Genomic DNA, 21,152 nt, shown 5'->3' on the forward strand with positions numbered 1-21,152 from the left:
CCGGGCGGCAGGAATGCAAACACCGGTGGGGGGGAGAAGAAAGGCCGCTGTGTCTGCCACGGCGAGGTGAAGCCCGGTCCGGGGGTGTGCAGGTCCCCCCGCCTTTCCCACCCCTCCCTGCAGGGGGGGATGCGGGGATCCCTGGGGACCGAGGTGGCGGTGGTCCTGGGGGTCACCGTGGTCCTGTGTGGGGTGATGCTCTCACTGGTCCTGTGGGGCAGGAGGGATGCTCCTGCACCCCAGGGTCAGGAGCTCAGCTTCCCTAGGAAGGGGTCTGTTGCCTGGGGCTGGGTCTTCCCTCTTCTCTTTGAACCCAGGACATGTTTGAGGGAAACTTGAGAGATGGATGGAAGCTGAAAACAGAGTTCCTGCAGTTCTTGTAAAACTGCCTTTCTGGGATGAGAGAGTGCTATACAGCCCGGGTTGGTGTCTCCTGTGGATGGGAGGAGTGGTGTTGAGTGAGCACAAGCCCATATTAGACATCAGAGAATCCGCTAGGCAGGGAAATACAACCACAGGCACCCCAGTTTTCTCCCGTCTCTAGCCAAAGGAGCACGCATAGCCTGCAAACCTCCTGGTGCCGACAGCAGAGGAGGGGCGGGCAGGGACCCTACCTGTCCATGGGACCAGCGTGTCCCGTGGTGGGGGAGCTGCACATCTCCCCCCATCACCGGCCTCGGGAGCGGGGGCTGGGCGGGGGCCGGGGCCCTTGGTTGAGCATCTCCAGGGGAAGAGCGCGGCGGTGTGCGGAGCACGGTGCGGGGTACGGCACAGCCCTTGCCGGCCTCGTCCGCGGCGGCTTGCTGCCGGAGAACATTCCAGGGAGGCTGGCGCGGGGCCAGCGCCGCGGGGCAGGGAAAGGGGCCTTTTATGGAAGCGTTTCTGCATTAGAATAAAATCATAATAATAATGCGCAGGGGAAGGGAGCGGGAGGAGGAGGAGGAAGCCCTGAAGAAAACAGGGAGGCGGGATGGGAACAGGCCGGTGGCTGGGGACAGGGCAGGCGTCTGTGGGGACCTGGGTGGCGTGGGGTCTGGGTGCTCCCAGTGGGGTGCTTGGGGCAAATCCTGCTTTTTATGGCCCAGAGCAGAGGAGGCTGAGCAGGGTGTGGGTGGTTCCCTGTGCAGCCATGGTGGGGGACCGGCCCCTGAGTGGTATTTGGCACGTTGGCTCGATCCTGGGATGGGGCAGAGGATGGCTGGCTGGGGGTCGCCGCTCTGGGGGCACACGGGGGGGTTTGGAGGTGACAAAGTGCCCTGAATCTCACCCTCCCACAACTGCCGGCATCCCTGGGCCAGTGCGGGGCTGGAGCAGCTGTTCCTGCTGCCCCAGCACTGACAAACAAGGCACTGCCTCTCCCACCCTGGCGTGCTGCTGCTTCCCGACGGACTGGGGTGCACGCAAAACCCAAGGTTAATTGTCAGTAATTGCCGCTGGTAATTAAGGTAACAATAGCCGGGCTGTTCAGCTGGCGGCTGCAGGAGCGCTCACGAGGCTGGGCTGGGGTTTGTTCCAGGAGCTGCTTTTGGCATCAGGCAGCCGCTCTGCGCCGTGCCGTGGCCCCGCTGTGCCCACCCGGGGCTGGGGCTGCCCAGGCTCCCTGGCCGAGGACGAATGGCACTGCCACCATGGCCCCGAGCCTGCTCCTGTTACCAGGGAGCCCACTCTTGATCTTGGGACGCTGCCTGTGCTCCTGCTCGGACCAGCAGGGCCATGGGCTATGGGTCCCTGTCACCCCCTTGGGCGGGTGCTGGGTTTGCTTGGGCAGGGGGATGGATGCTGCAGCCCAGCCTCTTCCCACACCCCATGCTGGGCTGGGGGCTTCAGGGACTAATCCTGGCCCTCTTCTGCTTCCTTGCAGGCTGTGACCCCCTGCTCCCCTGCTGTCAACTATGAGCTGGTAAGTGAGCACCCCCTGTGAGCTGTGGGTGGCAGGCAGGGCTCAGAGGACACTGGGGGGGGACCAGACACCCTGTTCTGCGCTGGGCTTTGGGCTTTCTCTGCCTGGGGGCTTCAGGTTGTGATTAACCCACCCCCAGAACCACAGGAGTCTGGTGCAGGGTAATGGCACCCTCCCATTTCGGTGCTATGCCCTCCAGTGTTGCTGGCTGCAGGGTATCCCATGTCTGAGCGTCATGAGTTGGGGCAGCCCAGCCATCATGGGACTCCTGGAGCTGGAGCTTTTGGAGAAGAGGGGCTTGCAGGGTTGCTGGATGGGACAGGCAGATGGGACGTGACCAGCCTGAACTCTGGGGTCCCCCGGCACTGAGGGCGTCCCCTCCCTGTCCAGAGCCAGGGCGGTTTCTTGCACGCCCGGAGATGGCTCTACCAGATGTGCCTTTGGCTCGGTGGGCCCAAGGCTACGCGCTTGCAGCCCTTGTTATTGTCACCCCCTTCTTTTGTCCCTTCTGGGGACCTTTAATGAGCAGCTGGGGCCAGGGCGACGCACAGCCCTTCCCACCTTGTCCTCTCCAGACACTGGGAAAACATCTGGGTGCCCCATCTCCGTTCCCCTCATCCTGGAGAGGATGTGTGAACTGCTGGGTGGGCAGCCGTGCTCCCTTGCCACGCTGCTCCGGGCCACGCAGGGCTCTGAGGATGGCAGGGCATGGCGCCAGGAGCAGGGCCATGCTTTGGGAAACATGGCACGGCAGTGCCCACCAGGCAGTATATCGCTGGCAGAGCAGCCCCCCTGCGCCGTCCCCAGCCCGACCGTGCCCGTGGCGGCAGGCAAAGCGGGCACGTGGTGGCAGGGAGGTTGGCATTGCCCAGGGCTGGCACGGCCGCCCTTCCTTCTTGCTCCGGACGTGTGCCAAGGCTTGCTGGGGCAGGCGCCGGGGAGAGGAGGCCCTGGCAGGGTTTCAGCTCCAGGCTCGGCAGCCTGGCAGTGCCGGGGTGGCCATGCCCCATGAGGGGCCCTGGGCTGGGCACCCCATAGCCAGGCCGAGGTCTCACCCAAAAAGTGGGTTTTGGGGATAGTACCCTATGAGCTCATGAGGACGGTGCATGAGCCCAAGCGAGCAAGGAGCAAGGGGATGGGGTGGGAGCAGAGCATGCTGCCTGCTCCAGGGCCCCGCAGTGGTTATCTGCCCTGGGTTTAATCTCTGCCTGCACTTCCCCTCCCCTGCCAGCCTCCTCGGGCACTTATCACCAGCAAAAACATGTTTTCTTCGAGCTGGGACCGTTACTGTGGCTTCAGAAGGAAATCAAAAGGGGTTTGCCCTGTCCTGTGGCTCGAAATGGCAACTCTGGCCCTGCTACCAGGACCGGAGCAGTCTGGTTTCAGGGGTTCCCTCTGTCCCCCTGGTCCCAAGGCCCCCATAAGCCACCCAGCTGGGTCCCTTTGCTGCACCACCCCCAGGCACCCCAACCCACTCTCCCCAGGCAGAGGTATTAGTCCCCTGCTCCCTATATTTGGGGTCCAAACACTCTCCCCCACCCCAGGAAGTTAATTCCTGTCCCCAGCCCCGTTTCAAAGCTCTCTGTGGACTCCAGTGGCATGTTACCAAATATGCCCCTTTTCTGAGCATCTCGGATCCCCACTCTGGTCCCACTGGGGTCCTTTGCTGGCCCTGTGGGGCTGGGTTTATCTTGGGGAGCTGGGCCTGCCGGTGGCTGGCGGCCAAGGTGGGTGTGGGGCCATGCCAGGCTCACCCTGTTGTTTACCTCCTGGCTCTGGGGTCTGACCATGGAGGATCTGGATGTGATCCTGGAGGTGTGGGGGGCACTGTGTGCCCACTGTGGATGGGGTGCAGGGTTTGGCTGAGTGCTCTCCATCCATGACAGTGGTCCAGCATGGGGGGTGACTGCCGGAAGGCAGGACGGCAGCGCCCTCAGTACCCAAGCATCGCCCTGGCTCCGCGCTTGGGTTTCGAGGGATTCCCGATCTTTAGGAAGAGCGGACATGTTGACGGGCAGGGAAGGAAACAGGACCGTGGCGCATTTCCTAGGAAGGTCCAGAAATAGCCAGGGGGAACTTTTGACCCAAGCCCCCACTCTGTGTGTGTGTGTCTCTCAATCTCTCTCCTTCTCTCTCGCTTGCCTTTTTCTCACCCTCCCCTTCCTCCTGCCTGCCTGTCTGCAGCCATCTCTGGGGGAAGGCGTCACGAAGCAGGTAGATGTCCTGGTAAGTGCTACCAGTTGCAGAGGCTGAGCTCTGCCTCAGAATCTCCTGGGGGGTCATTTGTGCCTGTCATATTGCCGCAAGCACCCCCTGCAGTGAAAATCCCTCCAACATCTCTGGGACCCCCTCAGTCCACCCTCCCTGCCAGCCAAGGTGGTGGTAGTCATGCCAAGTTGGGCCAAGCGAGGTGCCCAGGGTTGGTGGTGTCCAGCAGAGGAGGGGGCCGGGGCTTTTGCTGCAAAGCCGGCTTTCCTGTCTCGGAGCCGGGGATAAGTTATTTAATCTGTGGACATGAAATTGCTAAGACAGTGTAGACAAATGCACTGCCAAAGTCAACGCGGACGGCTTCCCCCTGCCTGCAGCCAGCTCGACAGCCTCCCTGTGTGCTGGGACTGGGACCTGAGGGATGGAGGCAGAGTGGTTCCCACGAGGAAGAGGGCAAAAGCCTTCCTCACCTGGAAACCGGCTTTGCCCCATCCCTTCAGTTGTCCAGGACACGTTTCCAACCCCTCTCTGAACTGAAGGAAGAGCATCCACACCTAGAAAAAATCAACAGGACAGTCAGGAGCCCCCTTTGCTGGCTTTGCTCTCTTTTGGGGAAGTTTCCTGGTATTTCTGCAGCCTTTCTCATGCCTTGTATCACCCTTTCCAAACAGAAGGGACCTGTGGGTTTTGGATGCTGCCCAGAGCCTGGGGACACGCCGAGCCAGCCTGGGGCTGGAACGCAGATGCTTGATGGCAGAGGGGTCTTCAACCCAATGCAGCTGAGACCAGCCTGTCTTGTGCTGGGCTGGACTGGGACATACTGGGGTGGGGGGGTTCTCTGCTCCAGAGGAGACCTTTGCAGGGTCTCCTAGCCCAGCGGCAGGTAGGAGTGTTTAATAACATGAGCGCTTGCTCCTATCAGCTGATTGTGGGCTGACTCTTCCTCGTGCAGGGGCTGGCGGCAGAGACAGCAGCGCGGCTGTGGTTAGATCGGGGTGGGGGGGGGGGGTGTGGAGCAGGGGAGAGCCAGGCGGCTCCTGCCAGAGTCCTGCTGGAGGGCCCAGGCTACGGGCACCTGCTCCCCTGAGCCAGGAGGGTGCTGGGAGCAGAGCTGCCATGCCATGGAACTGGATTAGCAAAGGTCTTGCCGCCGTCAAGGTATGGAGAGGGAGCGGGGCTCTGGAGTGTCAGCCTCACTTACCCTCCCCTGCCTCAGTTTCCCCACGCAGGAGAGGGGGGCAAATCCCCGTTGCCCCATGTCAGCTCCTCTGTCGGGAAAGCTGTGGTCTGGGAGGCTGCTGCGGCTGGGTGGGGTGACAGGGGCTGATGGGGCTTGGCTGGCTGGTGGGTGAGGGTGGGGGACTCCAGATGTTTCCCACTGTGAAGTTTTGGGGCAGAACAGAGCCCATGGTGGGGATCCCATCCTGGTCACTGGTGGGTGATGCTGGGATGAGCCCGTGCTCAGGTTCAGGCTTGCTCCATACACTGGCTCTGCCCAGGAAAGGTTTTTACCTCTCTTTTTGCTTCATTTTAACTCCTTCTTTGTCTCCAGTGATGCTGGTGGGTTTTCTGGGGTGAGCAGGAGATTTGGGGAACCCTGGGGATAACCGGGTTGGGGACTGCCACTGCTGCCCACACACCCTCAGATGCTTGGATGGGGCTGCCACCTCCCGCAGTGGCTTCAGCTGGGAGAGACTGTTGTCCCCAGCCCCACGGGCTGCTGAGCCCAGCTCTGCTCTGCTGGGCAGCCTGACCTTGAAAGGGGGATGTAAGGCCAGTGGAGGGTGACGCCGGCTGCCTGCAGGAGCAGCCTTGGGACCATGCTGGGTGGGAGGCAGTGGGTGAAGGGTGCTGGGGAAACCTCTCCCACCTTGGCACAGTGGACCTTTGAGTCTCAGCTTAACCCCACACACACCTCCTGTCGCCTCTGGCATGCCGGTTGCGGGATGCCACGGCCCTGAGAAGGGTGGCAGCAGGTCCTGAAGCTCCGGGGACAAAAAGGGCATCCTGGGAGCTGACTGTGGGGTGCATCTCTTGTTTCTGGATCCTTCCAGGGGCTCGGGACATGCTGCCTGCACGAGATGAGTCTTTAAATGACTCCTGCTTATTAACTGGAGATACTAAAACTAATGAGGTGTGAGTGTGTTTTTCCTTAGCGGTTTTTTTTGGAAACCCTGCTTTGTTTTTCGGCTGAGGTCACGAAGTCACCGAGCAAACCGGCTGCAGATGAAATTCTTGAGGCCGGAGAACATGCATAAATAGAAGTTTCCTGCTCCGAGAGCTCAAACATTTCCTCCCGGCGTTTGGCTCTGCAGAGCCGGGGCCAAAGCAAACCGTCATGCCTGGCTGGCTCCTTGCCGCCGCTTGGGCAGCGAGGGCCAAAGCTATTCTCTCCTGCCAGGTGTGTGCCCAGAGCCTGGCTGAGACCAGAGGGACTTGTGACATGCTTGAGACTGTTCCCCAACCCACAGCATCCTCCTCAAAGGTCCGCTGTGCCAAGGCACTGGCCCCACAGTGCCCGTGGCGGCTGGTCCCAGCTGTGCTGGGGTTGTGAGAGCTGGATTTTGCTCGTGAGCATGGTGGAGAAACAATGACACCATCAAGGTGTTTGGTGCCACCAGGATGCTTAGCGGGTGGGATTTGGAGCCGGTGATATTTTGGGGGTGTTATGGTGTGCAGTGCAGTGTGATGTGTGTGGGATGCTTCGGCAACACCATCATTCCTGGCTCTAGCAGGAGCCCTGTGCTGGCTGCAGAATGGGTCAGGGCAGTAACTCACTTTTCCTTTCTTGTTCTTTAGGATGCCACAAAATCCCCCAGGAGCGGGCAGTCACGCCGCAAAACGTCCAGGTAGATGTCTCAGTTTCCCCTTCTGGTGACCACCTCTGCTCTGCCTGAACCTTCCCCCTGCCAACACTTCGCTTCTCCAGATATGCTACAGCTGGGAGATGCTTCCCATGGAGAAGACAGGGGGAGTTATGACCCACCATCCCCAACTTGGGGTCCCCAAGACACCCCAACAGGGCTGGGAACAGTGGAAAGGCTGCAGGCTGCCCTGCCACTGCATTCCCACGTGTCCTAGTCCACCTCCCTTAATCCCAGGGGCCGTGCAGGGTGGGGAGGGGTCACTGCGTCCCCTCTCCATGCTGTGTCCTGACAGCGGTCCCCTCCCTCACCCAGGAGCATGAGCCTGACTGCGGCCATGGAGAGCAGCTGTGAGCTGGACCTGGTGTACATCACGGAGCGGATCATCGCCGTCTCCTACCCCAGCACGGCCGAGGAGCAGAGCTTCTGCAGCAACCTCCGTGAGGTGGCCCACATGCTGAAGTCCAAGCATGGGGAAAACTACATGGTGAGGGACACGGCCAAATCCCCTCCAGGCTGGGGCAGGGGCTGGGGTGCTGCAGGGGATGGGTGCTGCATCTTTGCCTCCAGCTGGGCTTGACTTTGCACCAAGACGGATGGATTTTTTCCTTCCTGGAAGCGTTTCAGTCCCTTTTGGACCCCCTGGGAGTTTTTGGCCATTGCGTTGCCCAGTAGCAAGGCGTTACTTGGGCGTTTGGGGAAGCCTTTCATGGGGGGGCATTTGGGGAGGCTTTGAAGTGAGGAAGAGGTGGGGGGTGGCAGCGAGGAAGGAAGGTGTCCCCTCACTCTGTTTTTCCTCTTTCCTGAAGCTTTTCAACCTCTCTGAGCGGAGACATGACGTCAGCAAACTTCACCCCAAGGTGAGTCACAGCTGAGGGGAGCAGAGGGGCTCGGGGCAGGGCTGTCTGCAGGACCAGCTCCCTGCTGCAAGCTGTTTTGGGGGAGGAACAACCACCTTTCTATCCCACCCAGCTGGTGGAGGAGCAGGGGAAGGGAAAGCACTGGGACTTCCCAATGAGTTTGTGGAGTCTCATCTTAACCCCACGCACACTGTCCCTAGCCCAAACCTGGCTGTTGGGGCCTCTTGGACACCTCCCTAAGGCATCGTCCTCATCCCTGTGAACATAGGGGAGCTCTGGGCAGCTGAGCCGAGTGACCCAGGGAGGGGCTGAGATCTGGGACTCCAGTGTCCCCCCCAGGGCAGGGGTCTGGGCAGTGGGGTGCAGGGTTGGGGGAGAGGCTGCGAGGGGCACGTCAGGGCAAGACAGTGGTGCCCCCCCGGGGTATGTGCCTTGGGCTTTGCACACTGGGAGGCTGGGGGCTGTGGAGGGGGCAGAGCCTGGTGTGGGTGTGACACCTGGCTGTCCCCCCCACCAACTAGGTGCTGGATTTTGGGTGGCCTGACCTGCACACCCCGGCCCTGGAGAAGATCTGCAGCATTTGCAAAGCCATGGACACGTGGCTCAACGCAGCGGCGCACAACGTGGTGGTGCTGCACAACAAGGTGGGCTGGACCCTGACCCCGGGGCACACAGTAATGGGGGTCTGGGGGGCCGGGGGACTGCAGGAATGGGGCTGAGCAGCCTCAGAGGCTGAGGGGTGCAGAGAATGTGGTGGTTTGTGGCTTGGGGGGTGTGTAGGTGTTGACATATCTGTGCATTGGTGTGTGTCTATAAGAGTTGAGGTGTGCGTGTGGATCAGTGCATGTCTGTAGGGAGTGGCGTGTACATGCCCGTGTGTGGGGTGACCGTGCCCGGGTGCTCGCAGGCACCACCACCCCCATGACACCCCTTCTGTTCTGTGCCCACAGGGGAACCGTGGCCGGCTGGGGGTGGTGGTGGCTGCCTACATGCACTACAGCAACATCTCAGCCAGGTGAGAGGGACACGCTGTCCTGCAGTGGCCCTGGGACCCACTGCCCACCTCCAACCTGGTGATGCCAGGTTGCTGGTGCCAATGTTTTCCTTCAACCTCCTCTACCCTTTTATCCCCGCAGTGCTGACCAGGCTCTGGACAGGTTTGCCATGAAGCGCTTCTATGAGGACAAGGTAGTGCCAGTGGGACAGCCATCCCAGAAGAGGTGGGTCCTGGTGTGTGTTTTGCCCCCAAGGGGGGCAAATGTTGGGTAGTTGGGTGCAGGGGGGCCAAGGAGGGTGCTCCCAGGGTGTGGGTCCTGGCCCTGAGCTGCCTGTCCCCCCTAGGTACATCCATTACTTCAGCGGGCTCCTGTCCGGCAGCATCAAGATGAACAACAAGCCCCTCTTCCTCCACCACGTCATCATGCACGGCATCCCCAACTTTGAGTCAAAAGGCGGTAGGTGCCCCCCACGCCTCCCCCCAGCCCAGCCCCCATGCACACGCCACTGCCACACGCTGCCTGGCCAGGCTTGATGTCCCTGGGGGATATTTTCCACAATTTCCTCTGAAATTTGAATTTCCCTTTCCCTCTCAGGGCCTGTTCCCTCTCTGTGACTGTTCACTGTAGCAGGATGCTCCCCTTTCCCTGCAGAGGTGCCCTTGGGGGGCACCCTCCTTGTGCAGCGCTCCTGGGGCTCGGCACTAACACGAGCTGTGGGGTGACAAGGCTTTTCAGATGGCTCTTTGGAGGATGGCACCAGATTGGGGTTGGGGTTTGGGAGGTAGCACCACGCCTGGTGCCAGTACTCAGAAGCGGTCCCTCTCTGAGACCATCATCCCACCTCTATCCCCAGCCCAGCACTTGCCCCAGGTTCTACAGGACCCAAACTAGGCTATAGGGGCTTCCCACCTTTCCCAACCCATCTGGAGCATCCCTTTCTGCCCATCCCAGATGTTGCCCATGGCTGGTGTGGGCCGGCCGGGGTGAGGAGTGGCTGTTTGCCTTGGCTCCCTCCCTGTTTGGATTTCTCCCCCATGACTAATCCCTGCCCCGGCCCCTCCGCCCTGCCGGCTAACAGCAGCGTGCCTTCTCTCCCCGCCTTGATGTCTTCCAGGTTGTCGGCCCTTCCTGAAAATCTACCAGGCCATGCAGCCCGTCTACACTTCGGGGATCTAGTAACTATCTCCTCACCGTGGGGCTTCCCTCCTGCCCAGTGCAGGGGGCTTGGCAAGCTGGGGGAGGTGGAGAGTGTCAAGGCCAAGTTCCGGGTGGTCTGGCACCCTGTGCTGTCTGTTTGGAGAGCAGGGAGCTGATTAAAAGGGGCTTTCTTTTCCTTGGAGGTGGTAATGGGCTATACTGGGCCATACTGGGCCCTTCTGCTGGGAGGGCTGTAGTGACTCTGCATATCAGCAGAGGGAGCCTGGGGCTGCGCAGAGCCTGGGGCTGGGTGTCCCTGGAGGGAGTGGGGACAGGGATGGGGACACCTCCCTGGGAGATGGAGGTGTTTCTGCTCTCTCTGCCCAAAGAGCTGCTTCTCCTGCCTGGATTAGTCCTAAAAGCTCTCTTTCTTTCCCCAGAAAATGTTTCCCCCCATTTTTACCTCCCCATGATTTACCCCCAGCACCATTTTCCAATGCTGCTCCTGGAAGCAGATGCTGGCAAAGGCAAAGCAGGAGCCAATTTCTCCAGCCACCCAGATGCTCTTCCACAGCCGCATCCCAGCTGGGGATCTTTGGCTCCTGTCCCCCTGGGAGGCATCAGAGCCCCTCACCTCGGGGGTACTCCCATCTTGCCCCCCTGAACCACAGTCTCCCTTCCCTGCAGCCGGGCATCCCCATTAGCCAAGATTTACTGCCATCCCAGCCTTGCCTTTCAGCTTTTAATAGACTGTTTATGGGACGCCAGTAATAAACTCCAGGTTTATCTTGCCTGTGAAATCCAATTCCCTTCTTCCCTCATCCCCCACTGCCGACGCCACCACCCAGAGGCAGCCCCTTGGCGCCCCGGTGGGAGAGGGCTTCAGGCAGGGAAACTGAGTCAGGGAGGAAAGCTTTCCCTGAGAGTTCTCCCTCCACATCCTATGCCCTGCTTGACCCACAGGAGCCAGGCAGATGACTGAGAACTTAGCCTCAGTACTCAGACTCTGGTCAAACCCTCCCAGACAGGATTTTTAGCACCCTCATTGAGCTGTGCCTCAGTTTCCCCTTCCTGTCCTCCTCTCCCTGGGAATGGATGCCCCTTGGGGTGGGGGATGGGACCTTTCTCTGTCACCAAGAGGACCAGTTCTGTGCTTTGCATCTTTTCTGGCTGTGTTTGGGTAGAAGGTGCTGGCTGAGGTAGTGCTGGGAGCTCTGGGGGGAGATCTGCACTGCAACTCACGTCCTCCCACTGTCCCTCTCTGCAGCAATGTGCAAGGAGACAGCCAGACAGGCATCTGCATCACCATCGAGCCTGGATTGCTTCTCAAGGGCGATATCTTGGTAAGGAGCCTTGACTTACCTCCCTGCATGGGGAGCATCTGGGAGTGGGTGGTCCTCATGCCTTGGAACCCCCTGGTTCCCCCTTGCCCAGCTCCAGGGGCTTGTCCTGATGGCCTGTCCCCACTCCTCCGCAGCTGAAGTGTTACCACAAGAAGTTTCGCAGCCCGACCCGTGATGTGATTTTCCGCGTGCAGTTCCACACGTGTGCTGTGCACGACCTTGACGTCGTCTTTGGCAAGGAGGACCTGGATGAGGCCTTCAGAGGTAACTGCCCTGACACCACCCTACTGCAGACTCCCTTCTTCTCCTGCCCCTCTGACGCTGCTCCCCTCACAGGGACATCTGGGCACCCAACCCAAATCCACCCCTGACGAAGCAGGGCACCCCTGCTCCATCCACTCAGGGACAGGTGGCAATGTCATCCCCCATTGCCGATGCCGGTACCGTTGTGGAGGGGCTGCCTTGGGGTTGTTTTGGGGGCTGAGATACGCTGCCCCGTCCTGCGATATCCCTTACCAGCTCCTGGCCTTGAGCTGGCTTGCAGGCATGTTTGGGGTGGCTGTCTGGGTGCTGTTGAAGGGATGGGTGGAGATGATCCCTTTGCTCTGCTCTCTCCCTGCCAGATGACCGCTTCCCTGAGTACGGGAAGGTGGAGTTCGTGTTTTCCTATGGCCCCGAGAAGATCCAAGGTATGGCTGGTTCACTGCTGTGGGATTTCAGAGCTGGATGCTGGCCCCTTTCCCACGCCCCAGCCCTAACCCCTGCTGCCTCCCCTGTGACTTCCCCCTGCCCCGTTTGCAGTCCTTTTGTCACCAGGGTGCGATGAGGGGTACATGCACTGATACTGATCTAGTAACACCCATGGGTGCCCTATTGCCCTTGCTCTCTTGTCCAGGAGGCCGCTCTCTGCAGCACTTGCTGGCCCAGGAGAGAGGGAGGGGGTGCTTGGGAACAGAGGACCCCCCTCCCCAGAAAGTCCAGACCTAGGCACACTTGCTGTCAGTCCATTTGCCTGCCCCTAGGCAACTCCAAAAGCCCCAGCCAGCCTTGTACACCTTGTTTGAGGGCCTTGATGTACATCCCGTGCCCATCCATCTCCTGTGGTGCTCCTGTTCCTACATGACTCTCCTGCCTTGCCTTATGGCTCCTGCCCTTTTTCCCTTGCCTGCACCTTCTCTCCACCTCCTCCCCCTGTCCCACCTGTGCTGGCTCCATTGTCACCCTGACTGTCTTGCTTCTTCCCAGGCATGGAGCACCTGGAGAATGGGCCCAGTGTTTCCGTGGACTACAACACATCCGACCCGCTCATCCGGTGGGACTCGTACGAGAACTTCAACATCCAGCGTGAGGACAGCACAGAGGGAACCTGGGCTGAGCCGCCCCTGCCCAGCAAGCACCTGGAGAAAGGTTAGGGCTCATGGGGAAGTTGGTGGCCAAAGTGTCCCCATGGGAATCCCCCCACACCCCAGGGAAGGGGATGCTGGTGGGCAGCAGAGCTGGGGGCAGGCGGCCACTGCTGGGAGCATGGCCATGGGATGGGAGAGGAAGATCTCGTGGACTTGCCCTCCTGCCACGGTGCCAGGGAGCTCAGACTCTTTTTTTCAGCACTTGTGCTCTCAAAGCCCTGTTTGCAGGGATCAGTGTCCAGTCCCGATTTATGCACCAGAGCTTTCGGAAACCCAAACCCCAAGTCTGGAGCGGGACCAAACAGGGGGATCGTTAGGTCCTGCAGCTTCTTTCTCATGGCACAAGCCTGGCAGGACGTAGCTGTGCCTCATTTTCCCCTGGGGGATGAGGATGCTTCACTGGCCCTGGAGGGCCTGCACCATCACTGGGAGCTGTGAAAAGCCCCTTGAGCACCCATCTGGATGCAGTGAGTCGGCTGCCCTCGCCTGCTTGGCAGGAACAAGCAGTATTTGTATGTTGAAGGGTGGTGGGCCCCTGTCCTGGTGGCGAGGCCACCTGTGGCTGAGCAGATGCCTGAGCTTTCCTGGCCCGGTCTGGACAGACGTCCCCGGAGTGGGGACAGCTGCGGTTCCCGATGTCCCTGAAGGTCACCTGCTGCTCCGAGTGGGAGCTGTGGGTGGCTGGACTCTCTGGGGAGGGTGGCAGCTCTGGGTGCCTGAGGTCTCTTCCCATGGTGGGGACATGGGGCCAGACCTGGGGTGGCTGTGCGGATCTGGCATGGGCACCTGCCTTGGCATGAGGCAGTAAACAGACAACTCGTGACGCGCAGGCTCTGCTATGCAGCGGGCAGCTGGGGAGCTGTGGGTCCAGCCCTGAGGGGAGGGGACGTGTGTTCTCAACATGAGCTCAGACCATGGCTCTGCCCCTGCCCTGAGCTGGCAGGACTGGCTGGCAGGACTGGCTGGCAGCCCCCCCGGCCTGCAGAGACTGGGGAGCCTCAGTGCACGTGTGTTCCCCTCTGGCCCCCGGAGCAGAGCTGCTGCACTCCCAGCCCCTTGCAGGGCTGCAGAGGTACCCCAGGGCTCCTTTCTGTCCCCTCCCAGGGGTCTTGGTGAGTGCTGGGGCTGTGGAGGTCCTGTCATGTGCTGACCAGGCTGTCCTCCCTGCAGGGAGGGTGGCAATGGGGAATGAGGGCACCTTGGATTTGTACACTGCCCCAGTTAGGGGATGAGCTGGGACTGCTGGGGGGCTCGGTGGAGATCCCATCTTCCTCCCTTTTTGTCAGCACTTTCCCTCTTCTTCAGCCATCCCTGGCCGGGATGGGGACCCCTGTGCCCGGCTGTGTGAAGAGGGTCCCTGTTTATGGTTGTTCTCGCCTTATTTGGTCAGGGAATTGCATGCCACATTTTTGGCACCACCAGGCGTGAGCAAGCGGCAGCCGGGGGTGGAGGGGGGTGAGGCTGGCACCAGGACCCATGCCGGGGTGGGATCAGCCGCTGCTCCTTGTCCCTGCCACTGCCTGTCCTCGCTGCTCAGTGAAGGCTCCCTGCAGACCAGCACCCACAGACTGGGCCGACAGGATCGGGATCGCCTGCCAAACGGTGGGTCCCTGCCACGCTGCGTCTCTGTCGGCCGCAGCTGCTCTTGGTGGAGGTGGATGCCCTTTCTCCGGCAGCTTTGCCTTAGCATGAGGCACCTATATGGGCTGGGGGGGTGCCTGACAGGGTGGGATGACCCTGTGGGACCCTGAAGTTGGAGGGGCAGGTGGGTGGCTGGGGATGGTGCCTGTCCTGGTGTTCCCCTTGCCTCTGCTATGCTTATCCGTGGGGGCTTGGGGAAGGGGAAACTGAGTCACAGCAGGGTCGCTGGCTAACCAAGCTTGCCTAGGGCAGGGGGCATAAGAGGGGGATCTGAATCCCCATATCTTGCTCTCTGGCTGAGGGGACCCAGCTGGGTCTGGCAGGCAGGGGCTGCTCTGCGAACCACCCCCATGGCACAGGCTGGCCCCTTCAGCAAGCTCACCCTCCTGCCTTACCCAGGCAAGGTCCCTGCTGCCTGCTGGGCTTGGGCTGCTCCGTGGTCCTTAGCGAGAGTGGGGTGCGCTGGGTTACCCCACATCTCCATCCCACTGTCTGTCATCCATCCCCGCATGGCATGGGAGAGGCAAGCAGCTCTGCCTTCCTTCCTTCCTCCTCCTTGAAGGGGCGTTGGGGTTGGTGCCGACTGTGTGGCAAGTTCTTGCTACAGTTCCCATAGCCATCAGTTGGCTGAGAGGGTGTTTGGAAGCTGAAGGGTGGTAATGGGGTGCTTCTTTAGCTGTTTTGGGGGTTCAGATGTCCTTTATTGAGGGTGGATGAAGGATGCTTGCCAGCACCATGGTGGCTCTCCTCGTGGGGCCAGGCTGGCTCCAGGGAGGCAGGAGACGTGTGGCTGGATGCAGCACTGCTGGGTTTGCAGCTGGTTGGAGGATCACCACAGAGAAATTTTTGGGGTACTACAGAGGCAGGTGGGCAAATCTGGATAGGGAACATCTAGGGCCTGGTTTGGTTTTGCTGAGAAAACCAGCGCTGATGAACAACAGGCTGCTGGGGCTGGCAAGGAGCTGGTGGAAGGATTGTCCTCAGGGTCTGGATGTGTGACTGTGGTGGGGCGACACTAGGCTCTGCCATCTTGGTGCGGTATGAGACAGTGTGAAAGGGCCGGGCGTGTGTCCCTGACCCAGCAGCTCCCTGTAACGACCAGCCCTTGGACCCACCCTGGCTGGTCCTGCTGCACCCAGCACCCACCCCTCTTCCCCACCTCCCACCTCTGTACCATCCCTGTCCCCACCACATTCTGTCCCTGCCCGTCCCCCCTTTTTACCGGGGCTGGAAGCGGGGTGGCCGGGCCCTGTCCAAATCCAACATCTGTGGGAGACTTGCTAAATCCCCACCTGAGTCATGGTTCTGGCGTGGGGCTCCCCGGCAGCTCAGCCCTGTGCACAGGGCAGGGCTGGCTGGGGTGGGGAGCAGGATGAGCATCCCACCCATCCGGGGATGGGAGGTCACAGCAGAGCCTGAACCCCGTGTGACAAAGATCAGGGGGTCCCAGAGCCCTCCAAATCGAGCTGGATGCCGATCTGTACCTTTCCATGGGGCAGCAAGCCCCTAGATGGGGTCGCTGTTATCTGTTGGTCCCCCAGGAGGGTGGACATCTCGTGGGGTAGTGAGGTCAAATCCTGCCCCACTTATCTGGGGCTGAGGCTGCCCAGGAGGGCGAGCCAGGCTGTGCAGAGGCGGAGAGCCAAAAGGGCCAGGCCAGAGCTGTTAAATCCATCGCTGGAGCTGCCGTCAGGCTGCTGCTCTCCCCCCGCGGCTGGATCCATCCCCTGGCCAGGCTCAGAGGGGAGGGGAGCCGCTGGCTCTCCTTTCGCCTTCGCCAGCTGACTAAAGCCGAAGGAATCCGCTTCCCCCTCCCCATCCCGCCCCTCTCCGCCACTCTCTGCTCCAGTGCCGGCAAGGTAAGGGCTTGGCGGGGCGGGTGTTTTGGGGGGCAGTGGGGACCCGACTGGGCTGGATGGGGATCCACAGGGAGTGTCTCCCCCTTGCTTCTTATTATTCCCCATGGGAGAAATGCTGGAGCATCTATGGGCTTGGCTAGACATTTCGGCCGGAGCGTAGCTGCTCCCAGGGCAGGGTCTGTCCTCTGACCTGGTATTTGGGTTTGTGATGTGGGGGGGTGATGGGGTTTGGTCCCGATGGGAGTGGGAATCAGGCAGGGCTGGGTTGCAGGGAGAGAGGGACAGGCTGGTGGAAGCTCAGCCCCTTCTCTTCCCCCTTTAAACCGTCCTTGAAGCGAAAATTTGGTGGAGCGTGTGTGCGTGGGGCTGGGACTGTCTCCAGGGAACCAGGCTGGAGCGGGGAGCTCTCGGCCTGCTCTCCTGTGGGCTGCCCACAGCTGTGCAACCAGGGCAAAAAATAAAAAGGCAGAGAAGTGAGCAAACCTTGGAGGTTTTGGGAGGATGCTGACTTGGCATGTGCCGCTACTGGGAGCAAACAGAGGTGCGATTCAGGGGGCCGGCTGGAAACGCTGCTCTCATCCCCTGCCGTCATCCGCAGGGGTGTGGGAAACACGATTTGGGGGATTAGAGTGAAGGGAGCCTCTCATTTTGCTGAGTATGTTGGATCAATTGAGGAGCAGAGACTTGAGCATGGGTTCAAGCTGGGGTCTGGGCACGGGGTGGGCTCACTGTCACCTGGACTAGAGAATCGTCAGCACTATCTCAGCATGGATTTTGCCCGGGATGGAGCTGTGTGGTCGCAGGCAGCTCCAGGGTGGATGGGATATGCACCGTGCCTCCTGCCACGAGACGTGCCAGCACATGCCATCCCAAACGCAGTGCTGGTGTGTCCATACTTATGTGTGTACATATTTATTGAACATGGAAAAACTTAAATCTCCAGCAAGACATTTGGGTTTGCAGACCCGGCTGGGTTACAGCGTCATGTGTGGCCTGAAGGGACATCCCCACCCCAAATGTGTCACTGCTTTTTAGGGACAGGTGTGACGTATGCACACAGGAGCCGGGCAGGGCTGGGGTTCTCAAATTGGGGGGGATGTCATCCAGCCGGGTGATGCTCAGCACCCGGTGCGGAGTGGGTAGGCTGGCTGTCCAGCTGTCCGTCTGTCTGTCGTGCCTAGGAAACAGTTAACGCGGCACAGCCCTGCCTGTGGAGGAAGTAGTTAATATTCATAGCTAGGAGCTGTCTGTCCTGCTGTCCTCCCTCTCTGGCTCTCACCCTCCCCGCACCTCGCTGGGGTTAACCCGGGCTGGGGTTGAGGCTTGGGCGGCCCCCAGCCGCCTTCCCCGCGCCTCTCCCCTTCCCCTCCCGCTCGTCCCTGTGTGGTCCGGGGTGGAGGGGAGCACAAGCGCACCTCCTCGCCTCCTGCCCATCTCCTGCCTCTGCCGCCTTCCTCTCCTCCATCCTCCTGTCCGGTGCCCCGTGTTCTGGGGGTACCCCGTGTCCCAGCCCCTCCGGCACCCCGCTGTCGTCGGGGTGCCCCTCTCGCTGGCCCCGCGGGACACGGCGCTGGGGAGGGAGTAGCTCCCTCCGCGAGAGGGAAAGCAAAGCCAAAGGGACAAACGCCAACCAAAGCCAGCTTCGGGCCGTCGGCTCCTGTCCTGGACGGACACACGGAGCCGGCCGCGGACGCTGTTCGAGCTGCCACCGCACCAGGTCCCCCTGGAAGGCTCTGGTGCGGTAAGGGGTGAAGGAAAGGGATTTTGCAGCCCACTCCTCTTCGCGTGGGATCTTTTCTTCCCCATCCCCTTTGGTAAGTCCTGACTTTGTTTTTCTTTGAGCTGGACGGGCTGGGGGTGGGTGGGTAATTCATGGCTGTGGTGACTCATGGCTCAGGGGCTAGGGTCACTTCTTGCCATCATATCTGGGCACAGGATGAAACCACAGCTGGGGGGCTGAGCTCTTCCCCATGGGACTCAGCCTGCGTCCTTCATCCTGCAAAGGGTCCTGGGACCCCAGAATCTTCCCTGCCAGCTGATGCTCCAGAGATGCCCTGGGGCTGGGGCGCTGGGTGGTGGGGTGTGGAGGCAGCAGGTGGGATGCTGCTGCGGGCAAGACCAGAGGAGATACGGTGGTGCCCCAGCCTTATCCTCTGCACTGGTGCAGAGCTTCGGCCAGGATTTGTGCTGGTGCACGATGCTGTGTAGTGCACCCCACTAGGTGTGGGATTTTGGGGGTGTGAGGTGACCCCCCTTCCCATTGTGTGTGTCCTGGACCGGTTTTTCGCCCGGGCGTAGCTGCAGGGTACTGGGGTGGGAGAGGAGAGTGCATTGCCCCGCTGGGGTAGCGAGCCTGGCAGCTGGGGTAGCGCCAGGCTTTCCCCAGCCACCTCAATACAGCTGGAGCAGATAGAGCTGTAGCAGAGCTGTGTCTGGGGCTGAGCCCTGGGCAAACCCAACCCACACTGGGATGGCACAGCCTGCCAGGCTGTAGCTGTTCTGACCTTCAGGGATGAAATCTGACCTTGCTAGGAGCTGAAAACATTTTGCAAATGGGAACCTGGGAGCCTGCTGCTCTGGGTACGGCTGCTTCAGCTAAGGCAGCCTGTTCCCCCTTCCCTTGCTCTTTTTTGGGGGATTTTATTCAACTTCTCAGGTGACAAGCAACAGACAGCCATATGAGCGATAATGTGGCCCAGGGATGGTGGAGGGGGCATGGAAGTGGTGGAGAACAGCAGGATTTGGCTCTTGGCATCCGAGCCCAGGGGACGCGTGGGGATGAGGACAGGGTGGGCAGTCAGGCATGGGCAGAGCAGCCGTCGGACAAGGGCTTGGCTGATGGTGGAGGTGTCATGGCTCCTTCCACTCTTGCTGCCTTGGTACTGGTTGTGGGGTGGGGGACACCAGACCTGCCATGTCCCTGCCTGACCGGAGGGTCTGGGGAAGGTGGGACAGGGCACTCGGGGCTTTCTGGCTCTTGTGAATGGCATCATGCCCCATCCTGAACCCGCTTTAAGACGTTTCTCCCAGCCGTGGGGCGGTGCCCAGCCCACAGTCTAATTAAAGCCTTTCCCAGCTATTTTCTCCCTTGGCGCCACGTGCTTTCATTTATATTTATTTATTCCCTTTTCCTTTCTATTCCCCTGCCCTATTTATCCCAGCCCCCACCCTGGCTCTTGCCCTGTTTCCTGGGACCAGCCAGCACCCATTGCTGCCATCAGACAGGAGGGCTGGGCCTTTTCCCTGTCTCCAGGCGATGTCTCAGCCTCTCCAGCGTTGACGCTGCCCCTGGACATGCTGCTTTTTCCCTTCTCCCTCCACAGGGAGGGATTCCATCCCTCTCTCCCCCTTTTCCCCTGTATGGGAGGTGTTGTGGAGTCAAATGCTGCCGGTTCCTGGCTACACCGGCTGGATAAAGGAGCTCTGAGTCTCTGGGAGAAACTGTGGACCACCGTCCTCATCCTTTCTCACACCGAGTGCCCAGAGGGGACCTTGCTGTGCGGTCCTGGGGCATCTTCAAGCCAAGGAGGGGCTTTGTGGCTCGGCTGCCTCCTTGGGATGCTGCCAGCAGGGATTTGGGAGTGGAAAATCAGCGACAAGGAGGGGGCTCTGTCTTGGTAGGACTTGTGCTGGGTGTTATTGCCCCCCTCAGCTTTACGGCCAGGGGGTTTGGTGCTGTGGAAGCTGTTGGGGCGTGGGTGCAGTGGAGTGGGACTGGTTAAGCCGTCCCCAGCTCAGGGCTGGCTTTCGGAAGTGTTTTGCTCACAGATAGGAGCGCTCTGATTTCACACTATCGCGTTAGGGCCGTCTTCCGTCCCTGAGTCAGCCACCTGGCCCCCTGCCAGGGAAGAGTCATTTTTTCCTCCAAAAGAAAGTGTTTAACGCTGCTCGCGGGCCCTTCCAGGAAACCTCGGCAGGGAGCTGGAAAAACAAGAGTCTGCAGCCTGGCTGGTGCCGTGCACGCTCCAGTGGGGGGGACGCAGCTTAGGGGCCATCCCCATTGCCATCTTGGTGGCTGGGGTCCATCTGTGCCCCCAAAATCTGGCTGCCCTGTTTGAAAAGGTTTAAAAGGTACAGCTAGTTGTGGTGTTGGGGCTGCTGGGGGTATAGGGAGCCAGGGGGCTCACAGATGAGGTGCAGGGTTGCTGATGGTGATGTTGCCACGCCCTGGCTGCCCCCCAGCCTTTTAGGGCTGCAGAGTGGAGCTGTCTGCTTGCACTGGCCTTGAATCACGGTGCTGGGGTGCTCGGTGCCTCCCTGGGGAGGAGATGCTGCATGTTCAGGGTTGGGCAGAGGTGCTGCCTGTGCGGGAGCTTTGGGGCAGCATCCAGCTGTGCGGAAAGATCTGGGGCAGATCCACCTGGCCTGAGAGAGAGACGGGGAAGGACAGAAAGGGTGGGAGCCTGTCTGTAGCCAGGGAAGAAAATGTCAAGGATGGGCAGCTGGTTGGATCTGTGGGATCAGCCCATCATCTGGGAGGAGAGCAGGCAGGGAGAGGGAAGGTGGGTCCATAGTTCATCTGTCCTTCACCCGTGGGCTGAGTACATCCATCCAGCTGGAGACACACAGAGCTGCAAGGTCAGATCCTGACCGCCTCCACCCGTCCTCCTACGGCCTGTGGTGCCCCTCCCCCACTGTCCCCATTTGCTTCCCCAGTGCTGTGTCGTCCTTTGGGGTTGGCTGAGCCCTGTGGAGCAGCGATGGCCGACTGTGTGGGCAGCCCCGGCCTTTGCCAGCCATGGAGGGGAATTGCCAGGAATGATGCCTGGAACCAGGGAGGGATATTTGGTGAATCCCAGAGGAGCAGGTGGTGCTTGCAGGGCAGGGCAGGACGATGTGCGGAGCTGGGGGCTGTGGGGGCATGGGAATGGGGGGTCTGGCTCCGGTGTCTCTGCATGGTGGCGCCCGTGGGATTGTGGAGGGTGCCAAGGAGACG

General features: G+C 60.6%; 1 protein-coding gene across 15 annotated transcripts in view; it reads left to right on the forward strand.

The window, feature by feature from the left end:
- The window catches only part of TNS1 (tensin 1), a 66,337-nt gene that overhangs the window by 17,929 nt on the left and 27,256 nt on the right, over positions 1-21,152 (forward strand). For 12 of the 15 annotated variants that reach the window (XM_074873487.1, XM_074873488.1, XM_074873489.1 and 9 more), the window contains 14 exons: positions 1,862-1,900; positions 4,085-4,126; positions 6,908-6,957; positions 7,288-7,459; positions 7,782-7,832; positions 8,354-8,476; positions 8,783-8,847; positions 8,969-9,052; positions 9,174-9,286; positions 9,945-10,005; positions 11,235-11,310; positions 11,445-11,574; positions 11,934-11,999; positions 12,556-12,717. In XM_074873487.1, the coding sequence (XP_074729588.1) occupies positions 1,862-1,900; positions 4,085-4,126; positions 6,908-6,957; positions 7,288-7,459; positions 7,782-7,832; positions 8,354-8,476; positions 8,783-8,847; positions 8,969-9,052; positions 9,174-9,286; positions 9,945-10,005; positions 11,235-11,310; positions 11,445-11,574; positions 11,934-11,999; positions 12,556-12,717 (1,234 nt within the window). The remainder of the gene's footprint in view (positions 1-1,861; positions 1,901-4,084; positions 4,127-6,907; positions 6,958-7,287; positions 7,460-7,781; positions 7,833-8,353; positions 8,477-8,782; positions 8,848-8,968; positions 9,053-9,173; positions 9,287-9,944; positions 10,006-11,234; positions 11,311-11,444; positions 11,575-11,933; positions 12,000-12,555; positions 12,718-21,152) is intronic. The other 3 variants (XM_074873490.1, XM_074873498.1, XM_074873499.1) reach the window with 2 other exon arrangements.

The sequence above is a fragment of the Strix uralensis genome, chromosome 6 (genome assembly GCF_047716275.1).
Source record: "Strix uralensis isolate ZFMK-TIS-50842 chromosome 6, bStrUra1, whole genome shotgun sequence".
In the NCBI taxonomy this organism is placed as follows: Eukaryota; Metazoa; Chordata; class Aves; order Strigiformes; family Strigidae; genus Strix; species Strix uralensis.